This window comes from Merops nubicus, unplaced genomic scaffold (assembly GCF_000691845.1).
Source record: "Merops nubicus isolate BGI_N331 unplaced genomic scaffold, ASM69184v1 scaffold3436, whole genome shotgun sequence".
NCBI classification, from domain to species: Eukaryota; Metazoa; Chordata; class Aves; order Coraciiformes; family Meropidae; genus Merops; species Merops nubicus.
The window spans coordinates 1-27,706 of record NW_008614169.1 but is presented as its reverse complement, the minus strand read 5'-3'; the positions used below and the strand labels follow the sequence as shown (position 1 = coordinate 27,706).

The 27,706-nt window shown below is 44.1% G+C and overlaps 1 protein-coding gene across 1 annotated transcript in view; it reads right to left on the bottom strand.

The window, feature by feature from the left end:
- BTBD11 (BTB (POZ) domain containing 11) overlaps window positions 1-21,988 on the bottom strand; it is a gene marked incomplete at its 5' end in the record, with an annotated part of 60,391 nt that extends 38,403 nt beyond the window's left edge. Inside the window, 2 exons of the mRNA XM_008942112.1 lie at window positions 11,503-11,655; window positions 21,784-21,988. Of these exons, the coding sequence (XP_008940360.1) occupies window positions 11,503-11,655; window positions 21,784-21,988 (358 nt within the window). The remainder of the gene's footprint in view (window positions 1-11,502; window positions 11,656-21,783) is intronic.
- Between the last annotated feature and the right edge of the window lie 5,718 nt (window positions 21,989-27,706).

Here is a 27,706-nt window from a genome sequence, read left to right as displayed (position 1 = left end):
GTTGCACACCCATACAAGGGAGGAACAAGGAGCAGTGACCTAATGCACCCATCCTGTATGGGCTGCCCAGATCTCTGCTCTGCCATGGGTTCAGAAATTACATCTCTCTGAGGATTTCCTCCATGAGTTTGCCCTGGTTCCCTAAAAGCACATCAGTTCACCTGCTTATTATAGCTAAGGAAGGGGACTCATTAATTACTGCTGATATTTGGTATCAGCAAATTAGGACTCCTCAACCAGCTGGGAGGATAAGGGGCTCTGTCCAAGGGCTCCAGGATGCTACAGCTGTACAAACACTGCAACAATAACATATATACAGAGATGTGCCTGGGCTGCAAGGCTTCTAGGACACCAGCTGGGATGAAATGTCATCTAGACCAAGAACCACAAAGCAAGAAACCACAACTTAGTACCACTACTGGTAGCCCATTGCCATTTTATACCCCAAAAAGCACCCATCACCTAAGTGAGTTAGGGCCTGGATTTATGGACCATAGCAAAGGAATCTATATGACAAAATTTGATATAGATTATTGCTGTTGCCACCATTATCATATGATGAGTAATAAAAACGATAGTGATCAAACTGGAGAGTTTAATAAAACAAGAGCGTGACGCAAGGGAAAAGAACAGAGGATGCTTCAGAAGAGAAAGTGTAGCAATCTTGTGAAGAGCCAGAGATGAATGAGTTAAGGAAAAGGAGATTTAACATCTACAGATAAAAAGCAGTGAAGAGACAGATCAAAAATGATCAGGAACTACAAGTACAGAATAGGAGAACAGCATCACTTTACACTGGAGAAAGCCAACTGGGAAGATGGTACAGCAGACAGACCAAACAGTTGTAAAACAAAATGAAAACAAAAACCTCCAATCAAAAAAACACTCCCTAATCCATAAAAAATCACCCTAAACCACCATAGCACTGCATTTGCTCCCAAGTCCCCTTTCATACCATTAACTGCATAATGTTGACTCCAACAGGAGCAGAGTCTCTGCTCCATATTACACTGGATAAGGGGGATGTCATTCCATCATGGACACCCTGCACAATCACAGACATTACAGGATGCAAGATAAAAAAGGTTGAAGGGAACAGCCACCCAGGTTTGAGTCATTTAAGACTTCCTAACTTTGGATTGCAACAGATTCACTGACAAGAAGAGACGGGAAAGGGATGGGAAGAAGCTTGGCAAATAAGGCTGATGAGGAACAGTTAAGTCAGCTAAACAGGGGCACTTCCAGGGTTGTGAAACTGGGCCTGCAAAGCAAGGGAAGCCAGCGTAAGTACAAACAGAGCTGGAAACCTCCCCAGCTGCACAATCAGTTCATGGCCCTTTTTGTAAAAAAGTCTTTGTGATCTTTCCAAACATGCAGGAGGGTGACACCAGCCCGAAGGCGAGACATCCCCTCCAAAGCCACCTTGGTCCATTGCCAGATTCTGACAGCTGCCAGTGCTCACACAAGTCATTCTTTCCCCAAGCCCTCACCCTGTGAAAAAGGTACATTTTCATCAACAGAAGAGAGAAGGCTGATGGGAAGAGCAGAACACCACAGGGAGCCAATGCTCTTCTCCCCTCTTTTCCCTACTGACAGTCTAAGATGGCAGGACATCACCATTACAAATGCTGGCTAGGTCAGGTGAACTTTGAGGTCCCCCAGAGGTGATACAGTGACAAAGGCAGCACTGACCAGCATCCTTTGAGGGCGATACCCTCTCTCAACAGACTGAGTCCATTCCAGAATTCGCTGTTTAACAACATGTGGGGCTGAGCAGACTCCAGGGCACCACCACCACCATACACATGCTCCCACTCCCACAACTTAGAGTGAGTATGCTTGAATTAATAACATACACTGATCATAGTCCTCGTGCTCAACAGCAAAACCACCCCTCTACTTCAGCAGTTCAATCACACAACCTGGAAACTCCCTGACTGCTCCCTCCCTACCTTGAATCAAGCAAACAATTGCCTTTATAAGTAAAAGGAAAATTAGAAACAGGTGAAATCTTCTTGATTTTATATTTGTAGCTAATATGTGACTACATTTTTTTGACTTACAATGCAATAGAGTTTTCTCCGAGTCCTCCTTCAATTCCTCACAGATATTGCTTCTACAGCAGTTATCTTTAAGAACATTACAGCGTTGCCACTGCACATAATTAACTTTACTGTGGCTTTATATGGGAAATGCCATGGTAACATTAATTATCTGCAAATGGTCACTGTCAAATGCTGCCTGGTCACCATGACACTCTATCATACTCCGAAATACTCAAACCTCTGAAAGGAGTCAAAGATAATCTTCATTTATAACAGGACCTAGCAGTACAGCAAAATTATTTTTATCGTTTCTCAAACTCACAGTACAAAAACATAATGCAGCACTTCTACAGCAACAGTTTAAATGCAAGGGTTTTTTTGTTGGTTTTGTTTTCTTTTGTTTTTCTAGTTTTTTCTTCCATTTTCACTCAGACTGGCTACGAGGGTCTGTGCAGATCTTTAATAAGTTACTCATGGGTAGAATACATTTGGGAAAATGGATGATACAAAGGCAGTGTTTCCATCGTAACTGGTAGACACAACAGCTCTCTTATTGCATAGCTTTTTAATTATTTGTTCTTTGGGAGGGGACTATTGCTATAGTCAGTAGTGGAAAAATGCTCTGTAAACGTTACCAAAGATGAAGCAGGAACATCTTAATCATGTTCTAAGCTATACATGCTGGCATAGCATGCTAATAGTTAATTTAATAGAAAAAGAGTGCAGACTGTGATGAGCAGCAGGACAAATGCTTCCCATATTGAAACGAAGCTACCACAGTCCTGATAGCCAAGCACCAAAAGCTTGTTTGTCCACCTGGGACTCGATTGCCAGCCCTTTCAATTAAAAGAATGCCAATCTATTAATCACGTCCACCTTTTTAGCTCTGTAGAGTTGATTCAGTCTGTCTCTGTCCTCAATATGAATGAGGTCTTGAGCCAGAAATTATAGCTCAGCGGGTTGCAAGTCTGGAAGGAGTCATATTTTAGCTGGTAAAATACATGCATTTGCAATGCTGAGTTTCTTGGCGTCAGGGGTCACAGTTTTGATCTGGGTATGCACAGCCTGTAGCACAAAAGGGTCCTGTTCCTTGCCTGGGGCTCTTCAGGGAGACTACAGACACAAATGGCAATAGCGGGAGTGGCAGAAAATTTGATTTAATTTTGTGAACACTCTTTTTTTCCAATGTGGTGCTTTAAAAGGGACTATAACGCTGTTGTTAACAGGACTGCAATATGAATACTATACTGAGACAATTATTTGCATTCTCAGTTTTGGAGGGAGGGAAGCATAAGCACAAACATGTTGATCAAAGTGATGAAGAGCACTATATTTTAATGCAGACATAAAATATTTCCATTTACTTTAATCAGGAGCCAAATTAAGACAAGAAAATAAAAATAGTCCTGATATTTATTAGCCAACCTCTTTTTCTTGTCAAAGGCCTGAGAATAGATTGGTTACAGATGCTGGAAAATACATTAAAAAAGTGATGTGACTATCAAATCAAGACTCAAATCTATTTCAAAACACTCTTAATATATTAAAAGTCTTATGTATATAGGCCAGGCACCATGTTCAAAATTGAATCTGACTTCAGATTTTGAATAAAGCCTACATACCATAGGAAAATTTGGATACAGATTCACCCTTCATATAAATAGATAGCGCAAGTCTCCACTAATGAGTGGAAGACTATGTTATCTGTATCCTGATTATTTTATTCAGGAGTGTGTATAGAGACAGAGTATACAAAACAGTAATGAAGCTGCTTGCAATGGGAAAAAAACAAGAAGGTTGGATCCTAAAGGCTGCAAAAATACAAGTGTGTTCTGCTTTAAACGTGAAGGTGAACACAAGGACGAGGTCTTCCCCTTCAGTAATTCTTTTTTGTTACTGTTGTCTTCAAGTGGCCACTTGGCAGGAGAATTTGAAATTCACCTCAGGAAACCCATGCTCCACCTTTTGAGTAATAAAATCTCCTTCATCCACTGGCACCATCTGCCCCTAGGGACTGCTAGATTTTATGCAGTACCTTCTTCAATACCACTTGCTTGTTTGGCTTTTTTGTGTCTAATTACATCAACAGTCATGGCTGGTGTTACAGGATTAGTGAAAATTTCTGGGAAGAACAAGGATGTTCAAGGAGCTAGGCAAACACCAACCATCCCTACTTAAAAGCAGCAGTATCTAATTAAATAGTAGAATTTCTTAGCAATTTTCTACTCTCCTTCCAGAAACTCTGCCCTTTACCCAGCATATTTTACAAGAGACCGAAGAGCAGTGGCAAACTTCTTCTGCCTTCAAATCTCTATTTATTAAAGTCTATTTATATTTTCATGCCCTAGTACAAGCACAGGATTTCCATAAATAAAATATTAAATGCAGCTCCTTAATTTTTATGTTTGAATCACGTATGTGTGGTATAGTATATTAAGATGGCATGGCAAACAGTGTAGACTGCTCTGAAAGAACAAAATAACACACCTTCCCTTTACAAATTGCTGTACTTTCCCTTTCCACAGTCTTAAGAAAAGCCTCTAGGATGAGCTAAGGATGCTTTCATGTTAAATAAGCTTCACTCTTGAGGCTGATAATCCTATTTTCCTAGAGAACCTTCAGTAAGAGGGGTGGTCCGAGACAGAAAAGCAGACTTAGGTATTCTCAGGCCAAGGCCAATTGGAAATTAGGACTGATTTTCAATTAAAGACAGGTTTTCAAAGGCACTCAGACACCTCATTTGCCCAGAGACCTTTCTGGATCAGAGCTGTAAATGCAATTCGGAGCCCTGGGTGAGGTTGTGACAGGGCAGTGGCTGCAGGAACATACGGGCTGGAGCATTAATAAACTCAGACTTGGATCCATCTATACTTAACAGTTTGAACTTACTCATGACTTGTTAACATTCACATATTCCTGTGTCTGCACTGCCCTTTAACTAGTGCATTTTTCCTTCTGTGGTATTTACTCCTGATCTATTTCTGAAGAAAAGTCACATGTTCCCTCATCATTCACTTTGATCAGCTGAATGAACCTCTTTTCTTCTAGTCTTCCTGCATGAGAATATTTTGTCAAAACTCAAACCACCCCAGCCCATTTCTCTCTATCTGTTCCAACATGAATATTTTCTTGATCCCGGCACGGGAGCTGTGATTCCATGTCGCTTCCTACCACTTTCATGTACAGAGGCACCAATATTTTCCCGCTTCTACTGTAAATACCTCTCCCAATGAATGCTCAAAATGTGTTTACTTTTTTCATGGCTGAGGAAAAATCCACTTTTGTGGTTTACAATCATTCTGAGATGAAATACTGCCCTACAGACTTCATCACGACCTTCCCAGTACTCAGCTACTTCCCAGTACTCAGCTACGTATTATACTGCAAATATAGTGTATACTGAAGTATGTATTTTTCTAATTAATCTTCACATGTTTGCCTTCCATTTGTGGAAAACTGCATTTCAACCCATTTCTTTTGTCCCAGCCCTCAAGGTCATTCACTTTTTCCTGGATGATTTCCCAAACTTCCTTTGTCAGGACAATTCCTCTCAGCATCGTGGCATCAGCAAATTCTAACTTCATGAGCACACTTCTAAGATTTGTGCCAAAACCCCTTCTGAAAATTAAAAAAGACCAGTTCTTAAGAGTGAGAGCTGCAGATCTCTCTGCTTGTAACCCCATCACAAGCAACTAAGCCGTTGCCACCTCTCTTGAAGCCAGCCCCTGCTCACTTTCCAATTCCTTTACTAAACCACATCTCCATCTTAACTAATAGCTCTCTGCATGGACTGCATCAAATCATTCACTCAAATCCAAATAGATGAAAGCTACTGATTTTCCTTGGGGTAGAGAATCAGTTATCTTATCAAAAAGTTATTAGATTAGTCTGGCAAGATCTATCTTTAGAAAATCTGTGTCACATTTTATCCCATTTTTCCTTCAACAACATGTCTTTAATCAGTCTTTGCTAGAAAAAACATTCAAAGGCCTAGCACTAACAGCCTGGAATTTTCCTCGGGTCATTTTTCCTCCTTTTCAAACATTGGGCATTACTATTATTAATTCTTAAAGGTATGGCAGCACTTCGGGCTTTGTTAAAAATATTTCCCTCTGACCCTCTAATTTTGCGAGGCAGTTCTTCCTCATCACTGGGATAGAGGTTATGTGGTCACCCCAATTTGAGTGCATTAAGCTGCATAATTTGCTTTCCTTTTGATTACTGTTTTTCCATTTTCATAACCTTGTTGCTATTATTTATTTTTCCTTTTCTCCCAGGATTTTCTTCCTGAAAACAGAGGCAAAGTGTTCACCTGAGTTCTTAGGTGATGGCCTCTGTTGGCACTGATGCACACCTCTCACAGGTACCTCCTCAAAGCCAGCACTTATAGATACCCATTTTACCTCTTCATCCTGGAAGGAGAAATGAAAAATGTGTATGCCCATGGTCAGGAGCAGAGATAGGATCCAGACTCACAGCCAGGCACAGAAGAAAAGGGGTATTTGCTGTGTTCATTACACACAAGCCCAACATCCTTGGGGAAGCCAGATGTATTTCCAAAATGCTGCTGAAGTATACGAGCAAGGAATTAAAGGGTATCAAGTTATGGGTCTCCATCTGTGCACAGGCACAAGCCCTGTCATGCTGGCTCCTGCTCTCACCATCTCTGCTTCGACCAGCAACAATGCTGCCAACTCCAACTAAATTTGACTGGAACACAAGGGAAGGCTCTGACCACACCAGTGGGGTCAGCATACAACCCCAAGGGGTCTCCACGGGCTGTATGTAAGTATGGGATGGGGCAAGAAGACAACAGACACGTAGGACTCCACTCATGAGGAGCCCAACAGCAAAAACGCCATTTCACATCACTGCCCTTCAGGTACAGCTGCCAGAAAGGACTTAAGACCTTACAGAATTGTCCTGGGCTCCTGCCACAGTGTGGCACCTGCCTCCAGTGTGTGACCCTGGTGCACAGCAATGAATGCTGGAGGGAGCAGTTTTGCTTCTCCACCGTACAAGAGAAAGGAAAAAGCCTTTTCATCTGTGGATAAGAAGAAACCACTCCTCAAGACAATCACACCCTGCTTCTCCTCCAAATCCCAGCCAGGAGCTTTGCAGCCTGCTGGTCAGGGGGAAAGGGGATTAACAAGCATGAGAGGGCTTCCAGACACCCCCATGGCTGCAGAGAAAGGCCCAGTCTTGTTGGCAATGCTTCTGGAGGATCTTGGTGCCATGAGGACACATTTGTTGTTCCTTTTCATTCAGATGCCAGGAAGGTTCCTTAACGTGAGCTAAGTCAACAACCTTGCAGGGCATTCCTTCCCCAGCCAAGCTGGCATGTTCGGGGTTCAGAATCACACCCTTAGACAGTGCTAGCTAGGATCTCCCAAAATGCTTCCTCTTACATCACTGGAAGTACCAAGAGTGAAGGTGCCTCCCACCTGATTCCCTTCAGCAGAGTGCAGAGCCCTTCTGAGGGGCAAAGGGGCTGCTTGCTGGGTCCAGAAACACCTGGGAAAGGCAGCTTTCCCAGAGAAACCAGACACGGGATGACCTGTAATCAAAGAGGTCTGAGACAATGCTGAGGGTAGAAGAAAATAATTCAAGTAACACATGGGAACTGCCCTTTGTAGAGGTGAACTGCACCCACATCTTCAAGATTGTGGCTTTTTCTTCAATTTTTGCCGCTTCTGGGTATCAGAATGAGCAGGCATACACACACACATATTCACACACTAGGCTATATCCTCACTTTAACCTCTGACTGGCCAGAAAATCATCCTTTATCCAGTCAGGTGAAGAAATGACAGAGTAACTGTTCCCTGCATAACATTACCACCTCTCTTGGGTCAGTTTGTTCCAGCATCTTTATACCCTCCAGAATTGCCATGCTACATCGCATCCAGAAATGAAGCCACTGACCCTAATAAAAAGCACATAAGCCTTTGTGCTGAGCAATACAGGATGCTCCTCCCTTGCTCTGTTTCTCTGCCATCAGCCTCCAGTCCCCAGATGTAGTCATCCATTAGCAATCCTCCCCAGCACATGCCTAACACATCAGAGGTTTTTTATTTTAAACAAATGTCCCACAGAACGGAGGAAGGAAAGACGTGCAAAGAGCTTCTTGTGTTTAGGTGGAGCAAGGGGAAAGGTACCCCTTGCAGATGTGATGATGACGAGCAGCCAAAACCAGGCATCTGGTTTGCAGACAGACAGACCCAGTGCAGACTCTAAAGTGACACTACTTGCAGTAGAAAGGGAGGTCAACACAGATTTTACCACTGTGTCACCTTTTGGCAACAAATTACCTTTATCCTCGATGCCTTCATTAATGAAGGGTATAGAGCAGGAAGCAGGGCACCCACCTCCACCAGATCCATGCCAGCAGAGAGCTATTTTGCACACAGTCCTCTACTGATGACATCAAGCTGTCTCAGGTGGCCTAATAGAGCCTGGACACAGGCAAAGCTTTATTTAAGCCCAGACTCCCACTATGACAAAGAACATTTTGGACGCATCTTGGGCTTCCACCTCAGGTAGCTGTTGTGCATCCAGCAGTCAATCCATCTGTGGAACCTATGTCCTTGCAAAAGGTGGAGACAACTGGTCTATCTAAAGCTTCCACTCCTGGGGGAAGGTGAACATTTATATCCCTCTCACCTCCCAGGGGTGGGGAAAGGGAAGAAACTTTCTGTCATGTCTGATGCTGAAAAATGAAAAGAGATCAGGAAGAAGACAAGCAGCTCCTGCCTGATTCCAGCCTCCCTCACTCCTCTAGCCAGAGCAAGAGCAGTTCCTCTTTCAGGAGATGAAACCACTGAAAGAAATTAAGGTGATGGATTTTTTAAAAAGGATCAGAAGAGGGGAGAAAGAGAGGAAGTACTGGAATGAAAAGCAGGAAGACAGAGGCAATTTACAAAGCCACATATAGGGAACCTCACTGCTGGAGTATGTGATTGTGCTGGAAAGCGTCACACAAATCTGCTGGGAGATGTCCATGCTGTAATTCAGATAAGAAACTGAACATTTGTTTTTTATTTGAACTGATCCTGAACTTCACAGCCTTTGAGATCCTGCCAATCTCTCTCTCTCTAGTTGTACGCGTGTTTTTCCAGCGTGCAAGATGATTTTGCTTTATGCGTTTGCAATGACAGGTTGTGAATCAACATCATGGAATGATGCAGTATCACAGGGGACTAGGGGAACATTTGGGTTTAGGTCTCTGTATCTTAGAGACTAAAGAAGACTGATAAGAAAAGCCTAGAAATTGAACCAGTTTCAGGGTTCTACTTACTAAGCCATTCCTATAAAAGTCAGAAAACGTATCAAGCTAACTGCACTTAAAATCCTCCAGTTGTCATCTGTCACACAGCTTATTTGAAAAACCATCCCCTGCAAAGTTGTTGTATTTTTCCCTCCTCCCAGTGTTTGCTTTTATGGAATTGATGCTTGTTGAAGAGTTGATAGTTGGAAACTCTCCTTCCATAATGGGAAGACATGAAAAGTTGGCACTTGGCTTAGTGGAGATGAGAAGCGCTGAGGGTCTGCACTGAATACAAACAAAAAATTACACACTGCAACATTTCAAATTAACATCCTGCTACCTCACATTATGCTTCAGAACGGCTCAGTCCTTCCTTTGATCTCAGGATTACAAGCAGCTAGGGCTTCATTTGCAGCTACGCAAAGAACCTGCTGCACTATACTGGCAGTAGGCACAAACCTTAAAATAAAGCCCAAACTATGTGGACACCCATTTGCAGACCTCTGGCAATGCAGTAGAATGAGACTGTCCCTTTGGGACATCAGTAGGGGCATCAGGCCCCTGCAGTCAAATTAAGGGCACACCACAAAGTCTGGCCTCTCTCAAATCCAGCCTTTGTCTCGGGAATGGTTTCTGTTTTCTTTCCCACCTGACTAATCCCAGGCTGTGCTCTTCAGGCTCACTCCCACTTGCAAGACAAGTAGGACACCAGCAACCACTCCTGGTTTTTATTGAAATAATTGTTGACGGTAACTTCATACTAAGTGCTGATTTGTTCCTCATATTTAATGAATTCTTCTGCAGCATAATACAACTCTCCCCAACTTCAAATGACTTTGAAACTCCTGGGAAATTGTCTGAAATGTCTATCTGATGGCATTATATGCATATATATACACATATACAGACATTGACGAAATACAACTTTAAGAACAGTATATTTTTTTTTTTAATCTACAGATATTTAACTCTAACTTAAATTTTAAGACAGGGGACATAGAGTAGAAATATTATTGTCTTCTTTGCAATCCTACCTAAATATTGGAAGCAGTATTAAATTAATTGGTGCCTTTTCAAAACCAAGCGCTAGGTTTTCAGAAAGCGCGTAGTGCGTCTAAGTCCTGACATTTCAGTGGGGACACAGAACGCTGCACTTCTGGAAATGAGGGCCAAGATGGTCACACCAAAGAGAAGAAATTACAGCCAGGATTTGAAATCTGAAACACTCAACATTTTGCTTTTGAAATTCAGCATCTTTCTTCAATTAAATATTGAATAGCTGTGACTATAAAAAGCCTATGCAGACCTCCAAGTAAAGTATTACACTCTCTGGTGAAAGAGCATGTCAAGGCCAGTCCACAGAAGGCGGCTGCTCTGATGCAAGTTGTCACAGTTAATTGCGTAGATCACCCCTCTGCTTTCTGTGTTGCAGGATGGAATGCACCTACTGCTGCACAGAGGCAGACTGCCGAAATTTGGGTTTTATGTACAAATTTGTGAAACAATAGCAGTTAAGTTCTGCTTTGGCAGATTCAGTATGCCTTTTCATATGAAAATCAAAACCAAGTATGTTCTTGACCATAGAACAGTGCTAGATCATGCTTTAATACAGGTACATAATAATAATAAGGCAAAACAGACAGTAAAACCAAACCTGGCAATAAATACTTTAAGACTTCATTAGAAAAGCAAAAGGTATCACCCAATACACTAAAAAGCCAAATTATCTAGGCTGACATTTACAACCAATTTGAACCGACATGAGCATGAAAAATACAATTTTAATTCAAGAGGTGGCCTTACCTATAAGTTTAAGTGTGCCCTTTAAGCATTAATGCTGAAAGCAAAGCCCTGAAAAACGCCTGCAGCCCTGCCAATTGCATTTTGGTATTTTACAGCACAGCAACATGAAGCAGACAATTAGCAGAAGATTTCAGAGAGGAGAAAAAACGAACCACTGTATGTGCTCTGGCGAGCAGATCAGAGGCTCAGTCCAGCCGTGAGAGGCACCCATTACCCCGCAGCCGGCTTACCCACACACGGGAGCAAACACCAGGAGCCGATTTTGCAAGGCGCGCAGCGACGAGCCCAAACATCCGTGCACCTCTCCAGGCAATAAGAGAGCCTGCCTGCTGGCTGTCGCTAGGAAAGAGAGGCACGTTTTGCACAAAGCAGCCTTTGTGGACTTACTTTAACTGTCGCGGTTCGCAGTCAACTCCCGGCAGCAAGAGCCTCGCCGCCTGCCGCACGTCATCGCTGTCCACCGAGAAACTGCGGCGGTGCCCTGCGTGAGCCACAGCCACCCGGATCCACTCCATCAGGGGAGGCAGCACAATGAACGGCCTGCGAAGGCACACAGACATGAATGCTACAGTACACTGGCATCAACATCACAGGTACACGGAGACAGAGGGCAAGGTGGGGAGGGGGGCGGTGGTGCATGTGTATGTGTATGTGAGAATATGTATTTTACAGAGAGAGAAGGAAACGTGCAAAACGAAAGCATGGGAGAGCAAACTGGCTCAGCAAATTTCAAGCAGGTCTGAATCAAGATGTCTCGCCCTGTCTCCAGAGGAGGGCTATTTGAAGAGCGAGATTTACAAGCCACACTAATTTATGGGGCTCCTGTGAGGTCAGTGCACCCGCCCGACAAGCCCTCCCTCCCCCCGCCCTTCTTCACATAGTGTATCCTGAAAAGAGGACAGGAGCCTGGCACAGGACCACGTCCTGCTCTGGCTGACGCAGCAGGCTGGTACGCTCCCCTGCCACTTCGCAAGGGGGTCAGGAGAATGAACCAGGGCAAAGAGAGGGCATGCCCCCAGCCGGGATGCCAGGGGTGGAGAGGTGATGCACGAGGAAGTCACCAGCGTCTCCTGCCAGAGGCGTGCCGTCTGCTCAGTGCTGACAGTGGGGAACTCTGCAGCTGCCCCCGCTGTACCGTGGGGGTTATCGGTGAGCAGCATCACGAATAGGACTGTTTCCTTTCCCTTTCAGCAGTAGCAAACTGCAACACCTTTGGGTACCAGCTGTTCTGGCACCTGAGCAAAAACACACAAAACCGCCCCAAAAAGTGGATGGTGGGACTCTGGGCCACAGCTCCCACGTGAGCAAAGCACAGACATTGTCAGAAACATGGTCCTTTACTCCATAAGACTTGGGCAACCCTATGTCCTAGCAAGAGCTGCCCCAATTTGTCCCATCTATGCTAACAATTATTTGGGGACCAAGAGAAAAACACCAAAACTTAAATGAGAACCACAGCTTCAAGTCCTAGTTTGGAGTTAAAAAATAAATAGATCTGCAGCTAAAAATCTTGGAAGGTTACTGCCTTTTATGTCAAGGGGGACAAAATCCCCAGAGCAACACAGGCTGCAGCAACTGCCCTCCCATCCCCAGCAGGTTTTTGTGCCCACTTCATCACCTAGCTGGGGTGTCCATAATGGATGTCTCCTCTGTGGCTGTACAGAGGAGACAAAGTCTGTGTGGGGAAATGATGAGGGAGGGTAGAAGAAATCCCTCTTTATAAAAAAAAAAACACAACAAAATTCTAAAAACTGTAAAATCATTAAAAAATAACAACTCTGTCCAAGAGCTACTTGAAAACTGTGCTGAAACCATGTTGAAAGTCCTGTATTTAGTCAGGACTGCTGAAAACTATTTACAGACTGTGAAACTGTTTCATTCACACTATGAAGTAGATATAGCAAAAGGTTGTTAGTAAAGATTGCTATAATATTAAAAAAGGGGGGGAGAGAAGAGATAAAACTTCTAAATGACTACTGTCCTGAAGGAATGTCTGTAATTAACCTGTTCTTACCATCTTCTTCTGAACATTTTATTTTCTCTCATTTCCTATGTGGCTCCCTTTCCCCTCCGATCTTTAACCGTATCTTCCCATATTCCCTCTCTTTATTAGGTCAGTGTATCATCCTAATACTGGAAATCCTCCCTTTTAGTGCAGCATCATCCCCTACTTTTGCTCCCTTCACTTCTCCTGCTCCTTTTTATTTGATATTGCTTTCCTTCACTTGCCTCCCCTTTTGTAGTCCCTTTTCTTCAAGGGGAAAAAAAAAAAAAAGTCTGAATTAGGTCTCCAGTAGGCAAATACTTTACATTTTAAATATCTAGCTTTACCCAAAAAGGATCTACCCTGAGAAAAAATTACTTAAGATGATGTTGATTCTGAAATATCCTTTTCCTATTTATAGATCTTTATGGCATTTATTTCTCTTTTGAAGACTTGACTTTACATAGCTCTGATATTAATATTCTTGAGGAAGGATGAGATATTTCACAAGCGTCAAAGGACAGAGAAGCCCTGAGGCCACTAAGTCTCCCTGGGACACTGGGTTCCCAAATCTCACAGGCACTTAAATGAACAACCTCCTTTTGAAATATGACATCTTTGGCTGACTTGTCACTTTCATCGTTATTCTACTCAAACACATCACAGTCACCTCAAGACCAAGATGCATTTGCTTCCAAGGCTTTTTGCTTTTCCCAGGCCTCCCACAGCTACATAAGGAGGCAGATAAGGACAGATCATCTTCTCCCATAGCTACCATGGAAAGATATCCATTTGTTGTGAAGGTGACAGGGGTCAGAGGTGGGAGAGGGGAGAAACAGGGGTGTATATGCTCCTGGAAGGTGACCTGCTTCCCAGGTCACCCACGACATGTGCCATTGGAGCAGAAGAGACCCTCTCTCATGGCATAAAGTAGATTGGGATAAGTCATCAGTGGGAGTTACTTTCATCACTTGCTGAGCAAACAGCAGAAAGGGAGCTGCAAATCACACTGGAAGTGTAAAAATCCATCTAGTTACCCACAAAACTTGGTGCTAGGAAAGACAGTTAAAGGGAAACTCAATTCTAGGTTGTATTTGCATGAGTGAAAGTGGTCTGGAAAAGAGAAATGAAGACGAGCGTGTACAAAGCCTTCCTATAACATCTGCTGAGCAAATAGAAGAGCAGAGGGCCAAGCCTGAACAAGGTACCTGGGGGTTCATGGCTTCTTCTCCTCCCTCATGCAGATCAGAAATTCACCCAGCAGAAAAACTGCCCCACCACAGTAAGGAGCAGAGCAAATAAAGTTATTTACAGGAACCGTGATAACTGCACTACAAATCTGCATTTTTTTTTCTCTTTTTCCTGGTCTTGCAAACTTCAACAGAGAAATAGAAATGAATGTGGCTATTTGGTGCAAAAAATCCCAAAAGGGAAGAGAATTAGTGTTTGTTGGAAGTAGAGGGATTTCTCTAAAGGCCAAGTGCCATCCATACATGAGGATACAGAGTTCACTCAGAATATATTACATGTCCTCTTCTGAAGAAAAAAAACCACCACATCACTGCATATTTGCACATGTAACGGAATTTGGATTTTGATAAGAGAACCAAATATGGTTGAGCACAATAGGTTAAAAATACCCTTCAGTAGTCTGTGCACGATGTGAAGGGGATTTGTTTGGAGGTTTTTTAAATGCTGTTTGTGTCCTAAGGGAGATAGAACACCACAAAGTTATAGGGAGGTGACAACCCATAAGACAACATAACATCAGCAAGACATATTTCACTTTTCAAATGAAACCATGCAAAGATGAGTTAGGCAAATGCATCTTGTATACTTGTGTATACATCCATTGCTCTCTGCTTTACAAAGGCAGGTAATGACCAGGAGATTTTGGTACTTTAGTGTTATAGAGCAGACATATAGCAGATAAGACACCTAGTTATATACTTTGGAAGCACACACCTTAATTAAATTAATCTAATGACAGCAGGGATGTTCTGGGCTTGACTGCCTGTAGGATGTGGAAAGTCATGACTAGCTCGACTGCTGCAGAAAGACCTTACCAGGGTGTGGGTCAGCAAGTGCTCTGACCTCCTTCAGCCTCTCTCTGTACCTGGGCTTAACTTTAAACACGTGCTCCCATCCTCTTTAATTCATTGCAGTTCAAAGTTAAGGACTTTAATTTATGTCCCAAAAAAAGAATGTTTTTTGGCACAAGCTCATATTTTCCTGAACTGTCATCTCTAAGGGAAAAAACATGTCAGATCAGGACACAGGGAGATGTCTCTGCACACAGCAATCCCCATCCCATGCAAAAGAGCTGGGAGGTGGCTGAGGGATGAAGTGGGCCAAAAATAATGCAGATCCCAAGGGTTTGGACACCCTGGACATGCCCTCCACAGGTCCCTGCTTGAATGGAAAAGGGTATTGTGAGCATCCCACAAACCCTCACATCCCCTCGTTCCTCCCTCCATGCAGCATCCCTCTCCCTGTTCCCTTCTGCTGCCCCATGCCCCTCTCACAGCTGTTTTGGGATAGGCTGGGGACATGCAAGCTCCTGTGCCTTGCAGACATCTTCAGGCAATACCCAGCTGGTACCCCTCCACAAGGGAAGACTGCTCGCTTTCCTCTCCCATCCTGGATATCACAAGTCCTTCTCTGCATCACCCTTAGACGTGGTGATGGTCTCCACTAGCACCTGCCCATGCCTCTACCCACCACCCTCCCAGGAGCAACAACGACTCTGTGCTCAATCGGACATCAAACCTATCTCATTTGTCTGTTTGCAGGATCCTTTAGCTAATCAGGAGGGTCCTGTTCTGATAGGTGTTGAAATTCTTCACTCACTCCAGCCAAGGGTGGTGACTGTAAACCTTTGGGGCAATGACAGTCAAAGCGCTACATACAGGTCACTGCTCTTTAAAATCACAAAAGCAATCAAGTAAAAGCTAATAGACTTTTCCTTCTCAGAAGCACCATCTAGACAAAGGTAGGGAGATGTTTCTGCTTGTAGATATGAGTCAGCAACTTTAACATTATGAAAAAGGTATTTTCATTTATTTGGTTTGTTGTTTGTTTTCATGGGTGGTTTTTAAAGAAAATCCTAATATATGAATTGAAAAGCATCTTTAGTTCTGACAGTTTTCATTTAGAACACATGATGAAACCATATATGCAATGCTAATCCATTTTTAGCATTATTGGAGGATAGAAAAGCATGTTTTTTCTGAAGTCTAGCATACATTTCAGATGAGTTTCTGGACTGCAAAACTCATATTTTATATTTACACCATAAGCTACTTGTCTTCAGAGAGAGCAAATACTTTCTGATGCTTTCAGAAAGCTGCCAGTCCCAACCCTGCTCAGGGACCCAGCGGCGCCAACTGATGCACCACATGAGTCCATGCAGCTATCCCATGCTAGGCAGCTCCTCTGCCACCACAGAAGCCCAGTTCAGGGTGGCTCAAGTAGCCAGCCTCTGAAAAAGCCAATGTGCATTTTGTTCAGACCAAAGGACCAAATCTTGCTCTCACACAAGCCTCAGTAAGAGTCGCCTGGACGGAGGGAAGGTTTAACCTTACGCTTTCGTGTGCCAAGACACCGGTGCTCCAGAGTCTGCGCTAGGATGCCTGCAAGTCATGGACTCTGAACTTGCACCCAGCATTCGAATGCACCATCCCTGCATCAAAAACATAAATGGCCAAGACTTGAAACGCAACTGAGTTGAAGTGATGACTCGGCCAGCAACCACAACAGGGAAATATTTCACAGGCAGTTTTGACATCAGATTTGACATGAGTGGCTGTGGCACAAATCCCTGAAGAGATGCCAGCGCTGGGAGCGTGGTGCAGAACAGCCCGGGTGATGCACTGCTCTTGCAGTGCTGCACCTAGTTTTCTCCATTTAAAAAAATCCACAGTCCCATGGACAGTGTAAAACTAGCTTGATAAATGAGGTGTAGAATACGGCCCCAGCCCAACAAGGATATACTGTCTGACAGCTGAGCTACAAACACTGCCTGAACTATTTTTTGTAACGTGCAATCTCACACACTGCAGGCAGCTGCCAATACCATTTCTGAAGGGATTTTTTAAAAGTGGAAAATCTTATATTTAGGATATAAATTTAGAGGATTATGTAAGGATGGATCTCAGATTTCTTTTCAGTGGTTCCCAGTCAAATCAACCCTGGTGTTAACCTTGAGTTCAGGGAGGCCATGTTTTTACCATGTGAAGTTTTTCAATCAGTGAAGAAAAATATATAGGGCTATACAGGGCTATGCCATACTGGCATATCAAGTATGTGTAATCCTTTCTTCACATATCTGTTGCAAGATTCCTTCAGGTTTCACAGCAGGACTTCCACATTCCCAGTGCCAGTACTTTACCTGCTCTTCATCAGCATTCCCCACCTCTCCCTCCACTCTGCTGGCCCTTGCTGGAGACTGCCCTACCCATGGAGTTTATAACATATAATAAGTTAAATCAGGGATACATCTCCCTAGTTATCTTCTTACTGAAGCTGTTCTACAGGTATAATCTGTACTACCAGACATTGCTGTACAGTTATGAAGGTGCTTTGAAAGAGTTTAAGTTATTTTATAGCAGTGGAACACCCCTCTCATTATAACGTAGCTGCATCACATTAATTAGCCAGGTACACTAATAACTATCCGTAGTATGAAAAATTCAGGTGATAACCCAAACCCTTTCCATTAACCACAAACAGCCACAGGCTACAATGTGCATGTGTGTGCATGTGCAGGGGACGTGTGCATTTTTAAAGTGTGTGTCCATACGTGCACACAAGGCAGGCAGAAAAATAAAAAGCAAGCGATAGCCCATGGATGTTTCCTAAGGGATTGCTCCATATACAGCGAAAAGTAGCAAGGGAAAGGTGAAAAGAAGATTAAAGCCAGACAGGTATCCATCAACTCAATACTCAAGGGGAGAAGCTAAAGCAGGCGCCAGGGAGTACAGGGAGTTAATGCTCCACCAAGGCAGAGCAGAGTGAGGAGGGACTGGAGAAGGAACTTTGCTGTCTGTGAGCAGAATTAATGGGTGGTTCTGGACAGGCTGAGATGCTGCTTCAAAATGAGTTGTTAATGGGGAACATGGAGAGTTAGGAAGGAATGAGGACTTTGTCAATACAGCTGTGGATAAAAGCGGATAAGGAACCACTTAAGGAAAAAACCATCACACAAATCTGCTGCTACAGATTCTGTGCTTTTCCGGTGCTTAAGAAATTACTTGCAATAATTTTGGAAGTGTTATAGAGGCTGAGAAGCAAAACAGAACCATGGGACAGATCCTTTTATTAAACCAGAAGCAGCAAGCAAGCAAGAAATCTTGGCAACAGCGGCCTCACATACAATTTCATGCCCTCCCCTCCCTCCCCCCCCCCTCAAATTCCCAGGAAAGCAAAAGAACAAGCAAACCTAAATAATCCACAGCCACTCACTGGTGGAAGCACCTTAGGAGTGTCCATCCCACCCCACCTCCATACCTCCATGCATGCCAAAAGAGCTGTCTGCATCCCCACAAACAGGTCCAAACCCCATTCTGTACCTCCACATCTGCTAAAATAGCCATCTACATGGTACATGACTTGTGTTGGTGCCAACAATACAGCCAAGAAAGTCAGAGGGTTTCTTCCAAAGTGACCAGCTTAAAAGAATATGAATTGGGCAGGTGGGGGTCACACATACATCTTACATTTGGGGTTGCAGGCATTTATGAAGTCGTGAATCTTCTCCAGGTATGCTGAGCAATTCTGGACATTTTCCACCTCCTCCCCTTCTCATGAAAGCAGCCCCTCAATCAAGAGCTTTGCTGTATAGTAATTTTTGTCTTTTTATTTTATCTGGAGACAAACACTATTAAAACCACACTGTATTCTCATTTCTTTACCTCCATGGAGAGCAAACACATAGAAATGCTCCCTAGAAATGAAGGACCAGATTTATTCAAAGGTAAACATCCCATTTAATGTATCCCCCAAGACTCTGAGGGAGGTAGTGCTTTCTTTGCTGCAAAGTGCTAGGCTAAGCAGGACTGCCACCATACCAGCTTCCCTCCCATACTCAGCCTCTGCAGAAGGATGCACAGAGCCTTTGCAGCTCCCTACCTCAGCCTAGTTCAGAGATGAAATCCAGGTGGGCTGGAGATGGGTGGTAAGGATGGGAGCAGCTCTCATGAGGATACCAAGCCCTGCAAGCACTAGGGGAGCAATATGGGAACATCCCACAAACCTCTCTTCCCTGGGCATGCACAGTCAGGGAGAAGGGGGCCGAGACAGTAGTCAAGCTGACTTCACATGAGCCAAGGACATCCTTTGTTTCATGGAAATACTGCCTACAGGCAGATTCACAGTCCTGGCTTCTCTGCACTAATAGGGGCACAGAGAGGCCAAGGATGGGGAAAGACACTTGGACCTCCTTGTGTCCTGGACTTCTTTCAACATAAAAAGCAATTGCTGCAGCTGGAGAAGAAGAGAGAGAATACAGCAGGTAGATATGGCACAAAGTTTGTCAATATTCTGCATATAAAAATGACAATATTTAACAAACCCCCTCGCCCGCAACACACAAAAACCCATCATGGAAACTGAAACCACCAGAAATAAACCACGAACCACAAAGCATGCTTGCCTGTAAAAAAAGGATGGAAATTAGGTAGGAGGGCTCTGCAGAACACTTAGAAGTCGGCTCCACCTATCTCTCCACTGGGCAGCACAGGATGGTTGTGTCCAGCCAATGAAGCTCCAGCGCACAACCCCATGGAAATATCTGGGCTCATGCTTAACCCCACACTGCTCCCACTCCAGCATTAAGTACTAACGCATGTTTGATTGGGCAACAGGAGGAGCATCTGCTCCTTCCAAAAGTGACCACAAGCTCCTGGCAATAACACTGAGTACTTGCTCTGGCCCTAACCGCACACCGCAGCTCTTAAGCTGCCCTGCCAAAGGAAGATGTCTTGCCAGACACACTTTTCAAAATAAAGAACAACAATCACCTTTAATAATCAGCGTTGCAAGTGCTCTAATGAACAGAACATGTATCAAGGCGACCTCAGAGAAAGGAAAACCTATTAAAGCAAATGCTAAAAGTGATTTTTTCAAATACTCCTGCCCTTTTCACTTTCCACAGGGAAGTCTGCAGAAACCTTACAAAACCAGAGCCTCAGCATTATTCACCTTTATATTCCCACTGGTTCCGGTGGCATTGCTCCCACAGATGGGGACTACGGATGAGAATATTTTCTGATTTTGTTTATTTTTTGTGCATACCAACCACTCTTGGATACAGGTTAAGGCCTTCCACAATAACAAGGCTGGATAACAAATACAGGAAAATAATTTAGAGAATAAAAAATATTCTGGATTCTTGTAATTTCACTTCTTTTTGTTCTTCATACTTGGAAACAATAGAGCAAAAAGCAACAAACATGCTCACGGTGCAACCCAGACTTTAAAAGAAACAAAATGCTATCCAAAGGCAAATGGCAAAAATTCCCAGTAACATCATTAATGCCAGAGTTTCATGTTGTATGTTTTTCTCTGGGTCGATATAAGAATATTTCAATGAAGATGGCCTATATTATACCATTTACGCTTACACGTACAATCAGATTCTCCAATGCTGCTGTTCAGATGCAGACTTCATACCAAAACAATAACAAAACCCATACGCTTGTAGGGCACACTTGCAGGTCAGAGTTTGGCTCACACATACAGCCTCATATATACATTGGGATGTAAACGTGGAGCCCAGCTTGAAAAAGCATTTTGCATTTGCATTACCATGATACCCATCCTAAAAATGAACACCCATCACTTTCCAAGCACCATCCACTCCTCTTGTCTCTGTACTGGGGAAACACAGTTTAGGGCTGGTGAGAAGTACAGTACAGCATGCCTCAGCACACAAACAGAAGCTTGTGTTACTCAGGGGTTCACTGGGCCTTTGAGAGGAGATGGCCTTATTTTCTTTATGTCCCAGTTGGCTTCTGCAGCATCTGGGTGCAGCGTTGCTCTGCGCTGGGCAGCCTGTCTGGCAGCATTTGGTAACCCCCATCACCAGCGTCAGTGGTGTCTCCTCCTCACCTTACATCACACCTTGGGCCTCAGGTGGTCCCCTGGCCACCCCTGGAGCAGGAGAGCAGCGGCACAGCCACATCCCAGCTGGGGCAGCCTCGAGGTTCCTCCTGCGCCTGGGTACTGGGCAGGGCTGGAAACCAGCACCCTTAATGGCTTCTCCTTTCTACGCACGACTCTATTAAATTTTCCACTTCCCCAGTCACAGCTGCCGAGCCTTATTAACACACAGAAAAAAACGTATTTAAACCCAAACCTGTGCGGCCAGAAATAGAAGTTCTCATTTGCTTTTCCAAAACACAGAATAGCTGAGCAACAACAAAAGGAAAAGGAAATCTCTCCCGAGTGCACATCTGGAACCAATTTGCTGTCTGTAGCCACTGGGTGTCACTTTTGATATATATATTGGGTCAGCCATGCAGCGTTTCAGTGAGAGAAACTTATTTCAAAGAGGTGAACTTAAACCAAACCAGACTGCTCCACAGCCTCTCAAGCGCAAGCTGTAATTAGCAATTAGCCAGCCAGGCTGATTTATTAATGCAATGTATGCACCACGACTTTAAGCACTGTGCAGTGGCTCTTACCTCTCGGTCTGCAGCGTGACTTTTGACGGCTCCACATTGGGGTTTTCCCACTCCATCTGCGGACAGTGCATGAAGTAGCAGAGGGTGTACAGAGCCTCTGGCTCCCAATAGAGTGATCCCTGCTTCTGGTGCATTGGTGTCCCATTCCCGTGCTGCTTGCTATTGAGGGGCTGGAGGTGGTGCATGGCTCGAGACACCAGGTCACCTGGAAAAAAGCAAAAGCTGGGTGAATGCCAGACTTTTCAGCTGCCTCTCCTGAATTTTCAACCCAAATGTTGGTGTTCCCTTCCATTTAACTTCACATATCCAAAGGGTAAAAGATAGGACAGGATCCAGAGCATTGCTCGTCACCAGGCCAGACCTCGTCTGGTGGTTTTTGTAGTGTGGTGTAACATACCCAAGCTGCAGACAAGCTCTTAAATGCCTGCAGAAGATGTGTTTCTGCAAATATGGGGTGCAGCCAGTGTCAGGCTAGTGCATCTAAGCACCACCAGAAAAGCCAGGCCACAGCTACCTACAGGGAGCCTTTGGAAGCTGCCAAAACCCCTAAAGATGACCAGTGAAGATGATGTAGATGGGCACCAAAAGCTGCATGCTCCTGGTTAGAGAGTGGCAGGGAAATGCAGCCTCTTGGAACAAGGAAAGAGGCAGTCAGATAACGCACAGAGCACCGTGGGAATGTGCACACAGATGCGTGGGTAAAGAAGAAAGGGGGAAAAAAATTGCTAAAAGACAATATCAGAAATATGCACCCAAAGCGACAATTTGCAAGCCCAGGCTGGGCCTGGAAAACTTTGTGTTAGCGAAAGAGCAGAACCTATGAAGTAGGCTCACCCAGCCCTGCAGGTTTCCAGAGCACAGCAAATGGCTCAGGAGAGGAAACGTTCATTTTCTCCCCTGAGCCAATGTGGTTCTGGGCACCTCCTCACCGGCTGGGTATGGGTGAGGAACCAGCCACAATATACAGACTGGGATCAGCAAAGCCAGCACATGAGCCAGCAGGCAAATACTTGGGCAAGCAGCAGTGAATCTCTTAGCACAGTACAGATTGTAACTAATTAACTAAAGCATCTCCCTCTGAGGCAGTGAATTTTACATTTGTTGACTAGTGACCACTCTATCAAAGGCAAGGAAACAGTTGTGGTTATAAACTGCCTGTTTTCACATATTCAAATCACTCTGAGAGTGCTTTTGGGGGAAATAACAATCTGGGATCAAATCAGATGGTTTGTTTTAAATGAAAATCTGAGCAAGAGCCCTTTGGGTCATTCTTAAGCTCCACAAAAGTGAGTGATAGGGAAAAGAGGACATAATTTTCCAGTGTTAAGAAGAAGTCACATGCTTTCTGTTATTTGCTTTTCCCAAGTGGCCACTGAGCACTGAAGCTTGGAAGGAGAAGTTAGAAATGTACACCAAGGTAGGAGCATAAACCTAAATCTGGGGGAAAAACACCCCAAAAGGCTGAATAATGAACTCCTGGGCAAACTTAAAGAAGAACCATTTTGACCGTGTGCAAGGCAGAGCTACAGGTTTTCTGCAAAGTCCCACCCCTGTGAACACATCACAGCACATCACCTCTCACCAGCCTGACTAGCCGAGAAAATGCTGCTGCTGCTGCAATAATGTGCACAGGGGAGAACAGAAAAATCTTGTGGAAAAATGCTCAGTCCAGTCCTCCAAAAACACAGTCTTAAAACCATGAAGAAAAGAAAACCACGGGCACAAGAAAACTGCCGAGCCCATGATTTCAGGCTTTTGACACAATTTTTGCTGCACTCTGCAATATTCCTCTCATTCAAAGCTTTCATTTAAAAATAGTTTCTATCTTTTTCCTCTGCCAGGAAATTGTCATGATAGGACCAATCTTGGAGCCCTGCATGCTCATAATTTGAGATAAGCTGTGCATGCGGAAAGTCTGCAGGATCACATCCACAGCAGAAACAGAAGCGCTTCTGAGATGACTCCCTGGTCTTGCACAAAATTATCTGCAGGCAACCAGAAACAGCAGGGAAGTTTGGGACCACCTTCACTCAGCCTCCTCTGTCATAGCAGACGTGCATTGCCAAGTCTAGCACAGGCCAATTTAACTGCTAGCAACCTTGATGACAGCAGAAGTCAAGTCCTCTCTTTTTCTCCAAAAGGCAAGAAAAAAAATGCACAGAAGTGCTGGCTGCAACATCTAGCTTTAATAACAGGAAAAGCAAAGAAAAAGCAATTGCACTAAATTCAGCTTTTTGAGACCCAAGCCACTACAGCACTAAAGCATATGGTTAAAAGTTAACCACGTGACTAGTATTATTTCAGTGGATTGAGACAACAGGCACCAGAGAACGCCTCTGACTTCTGTACAGAATGATGAATAAAAATCAGGATGGAACGCAGGCCCAGATTCAGGCAGCAGTATTACTTCATCTCCATTCCTCCCCAGGCACTGGGCCGACGTGACTTCAGTGATACATCTAGCACCAGAGGAAGCTGCAATGTGAGTGGGAAGGGAAGGCAGCAGTAAAAATGACATAGGCAGGGTGGGTAGCTCAGCATCACTACTGATGCAAGTCTGGAGGAACTCAAGCCTCAGTGAAATCAATGGCAAAGCTCATATTCATTTCAATATGACCCTTTTTACTCTGCATTTCCTCAGCTGTTTCTTCAGAAATTCAAACCAACTCATGCTATTTAAGCTCAATTAATGCTTTTTATGTTTAAGACTCAATTAATTACATTATACCAAAAATGGATTGTCTTAGATCTTCCTTCTGCCTTTGCTATATTATCTCTGGTTACATTTCAAATAATTCCTATATTAACAATTACTATAGCATTCCTCTATCAGAGACAACTCAAAGCTTAAATAATCAATAATTATAAAGCACTGAGCTTCACAGAGGACAGTAAGCAAGTGTAAAAAGCTGCACTATGATCCTGGTACCCAACAGGCATAGCACTGGAGGCAGGACAGGAATCGCTGCTCTCTATTCCACGGTGTAAAATCAGAGAAGCCATTGCAGGCCCTGATGCTCTTCTCCTCCTACAGCTGTATCCAGTTATGGTGCAAATTCTTCAGGGCAGAGACTGTGCCTTAGTTTTTCTGTGTGCCAGGAGCAGTGCCAAGAAGGGTCGAGGGAGCTGACAGGCACGCACAGACACTGTATGGTAGTACTCACACATATCCGGTGAAATCTAGCATATTACACTATCTGTTTCAAGATAGTGAAACATGTGCTGTTTCAATCCCTACCATGTTTTGCTACTTCTATTCCTCCTTGTTATATGTGCTTTTGCTTCTCAATTCTCTTCCAAATTTCAACCAAGGGTTGAAATTCTTTTTGATCCTGGCCAGGGCAGTCATAAGCTCATGGATGTGAAACCAGGTTCATGATGAGACTCACCAGTCTGTCTCCAGCAGTCAGCTAACTCAAGTCCCACCTGAGAAATCCAGCCTACGCTTGCTTTTCTTGCCAGGAGTACAAACCACAGTGTATCTGATCACCAAGGACAACTCAAATTCGTGGCCAGATATAAAGAGGGAAGCCCCCTTCATCATTTTGTGTTAGCTGTCTCTGCTCCTCACAGCCATGCTCAGCTACAGCAACGCTCTTCAAGGGGAGGTTGCTTGCTCACACCATTGCAGGCTCTTCTGCAGCTTTTTTGGGCCTGACAACAAATCTCAGATATATCAACTCAGTGTATCTGAAAAGCCAATAAGTTCCTGAGTGCATAAAACAAACAAGAAGAGAGAGAAAAGAGAGAGAAAAGAGAGAGAAAAGAGAGAGAAAAGAGAGAGAAAAGAGAGAGAAAAGAGAGAGAAAAGAGAGAGAAAAGAGAGAGAAAAGAGAGAGAAAAGAGAGAGAAAAGAGAGAGAAAAGAGAGAGAAAAGAGAGAGAAAAGAGAGAGAAAAGAGAGAGAAAAGAGAGAGAAAAGAGAGAAAAAAGAGAGAGAAAAGAGAGAGAAAAGAGAGAGAAAAGAGAGAGAAAAGAGAGAGAAAAGAGAGAGAAAAGAGAGAGAAAAGAGAGAGAAAAGAGAGAGAAAAGAGAGAGAAAAGAGAGAGAAAAGAAATAATCCCAGCAGTTGAAACAATCTTGTAACTCCACAGATGTGGCTTCCGAGAGCTCTGGCATCCCAACACAGGGCTCACAAGGAATCCCTGCCTTGCCATTCCCTGCGCTCCTCCTCACCCCGGCACCACTGCCCGCATCCCATCTGAGGAACAGGCTGGAAACCTGACCTACCTGATAAAAGACCTTGCCAATTTTATTTTATTTTGTTTTGATTTTAAACCAAACCAACACTTCCACAATTTATGAAAAATAAGCCAAGCCAGACCATGCACAAACTGCTCTGGTGGAAAAGCCAGAGAGACGAAGACATTGCGCTGTGCAGGGGAGATACACACAAAAATAGAACAGTGAGGTGGGGAGATATTTGAGGATATTTTTGTTGCTGAAGCTAGAAAGCCAGAACTGGAGGGCAGGTTCACAGAGGGTAGCAAACCCCCAGGCTGGCACTGTCCTGCAGCCCTGGACTAGGATGGGGAAGAGCTCCTGGAACATGGCTCCACTGGAGCTTGTCAGCGCAGAGGAGAAACACTGCAACTTCCACACAGGCCAGCAAAGAACCTGCAAAACCATCACCACACTGCAATGTGTGGAGAGCTGCTGCTGTAGCTACCAGCATTTCATCCTTTCCACAACCAAAGCAAGGCCCGCCCATCGCTGCTGCTGTCAGTTTGGCGCTCTTTATGGATGCAGGGTCCACATACATTTCCACATACATTTGATTTAAAGATTGAAAATATTACATAAGGTGCATGTTGTGACGCGGGCCTGGTTTAAGGCAATGCTGAATATTTACGGAACAGCTTCACTGACTTCAAACTAAAGATGTGATGTGACAGGGAAAGTTAAGCTGCTCCAGTCTGTATGGGGGTGGTATACAACATACACCACATGAGTGGATGGCTCATGCCCTCTCCACAGTGACCAGTGAAGTGTTTTGTTTTGTTTTTACCATCTTTGGCTTCAATAAAATCTATTATTAGTGCTTTTACTATTTTAGAGCCAAGATACAAAAAATAACACATCCATTTCCAATTTTGGACGAATTTAGAAGAAGAGAGGGGGGGAAAAGAAGAAAAACAAAGAGCGGAGTAAGAAAGAGGAAACTGTAGATGCCTAGTGCCCACTTCTGAGAAGCTCCTTGTGGGGTTTTATGGTCTGTTGTGATGGATCTGAACTTGCAATCATGCTTGTCCAGAAAGCAGGCTCAATGAGGGATAAACTTCCACATCCTAAAACATTCAGCTGGGTGTGAGTCTGCACAACCATGACCCTGAGGTGAATGGTGCTGGAATGATCCTTACCCGTCCACTCCCTACAACACCTACACCTCCTGTTTTTCTTGTTCCAAAATCATGTCCTAAAACCACAAGAACAACTTAAGAATGATATACTGTCACACTGAAAACAAGTCACACAGTTCTTTGGCCTATATCGTCCCTTCAAAGCCCAGGGGAGAGAGGAGGATTTCTGTTTGCACTGCAGCCCTCTTTCGACATGATGTCCCATTAGGGCACCAGGTGAAGCAGCAGCAGGCCACATTTCTAGCATGAGAACATCCTGCAGGCAGCACCCATCAGTTTGGTAACACTGGTCTGATCATCCTTCCAGGAGAAGGCTGGTCCATACATGGCTCCAGCATGCATAACTTGCTCTTGGGAATCATGCTCTGCAGTGGGGCATGTTGACAGCAGCAGTGTTACTGCTTTGCTGTGCTACCTGGGTGTAAAGAGAATGCAGTTAATGACAAAGTCTGAGTCACCAAGCACACACTGCAGCTGTATGCCTGGAAGCCCTAGACCCAGCACTAGGTGAGGTGCAAGCACTGGGTGAGGTGCCGACACCGGTGAGGTGCTAAGCACTGGGCG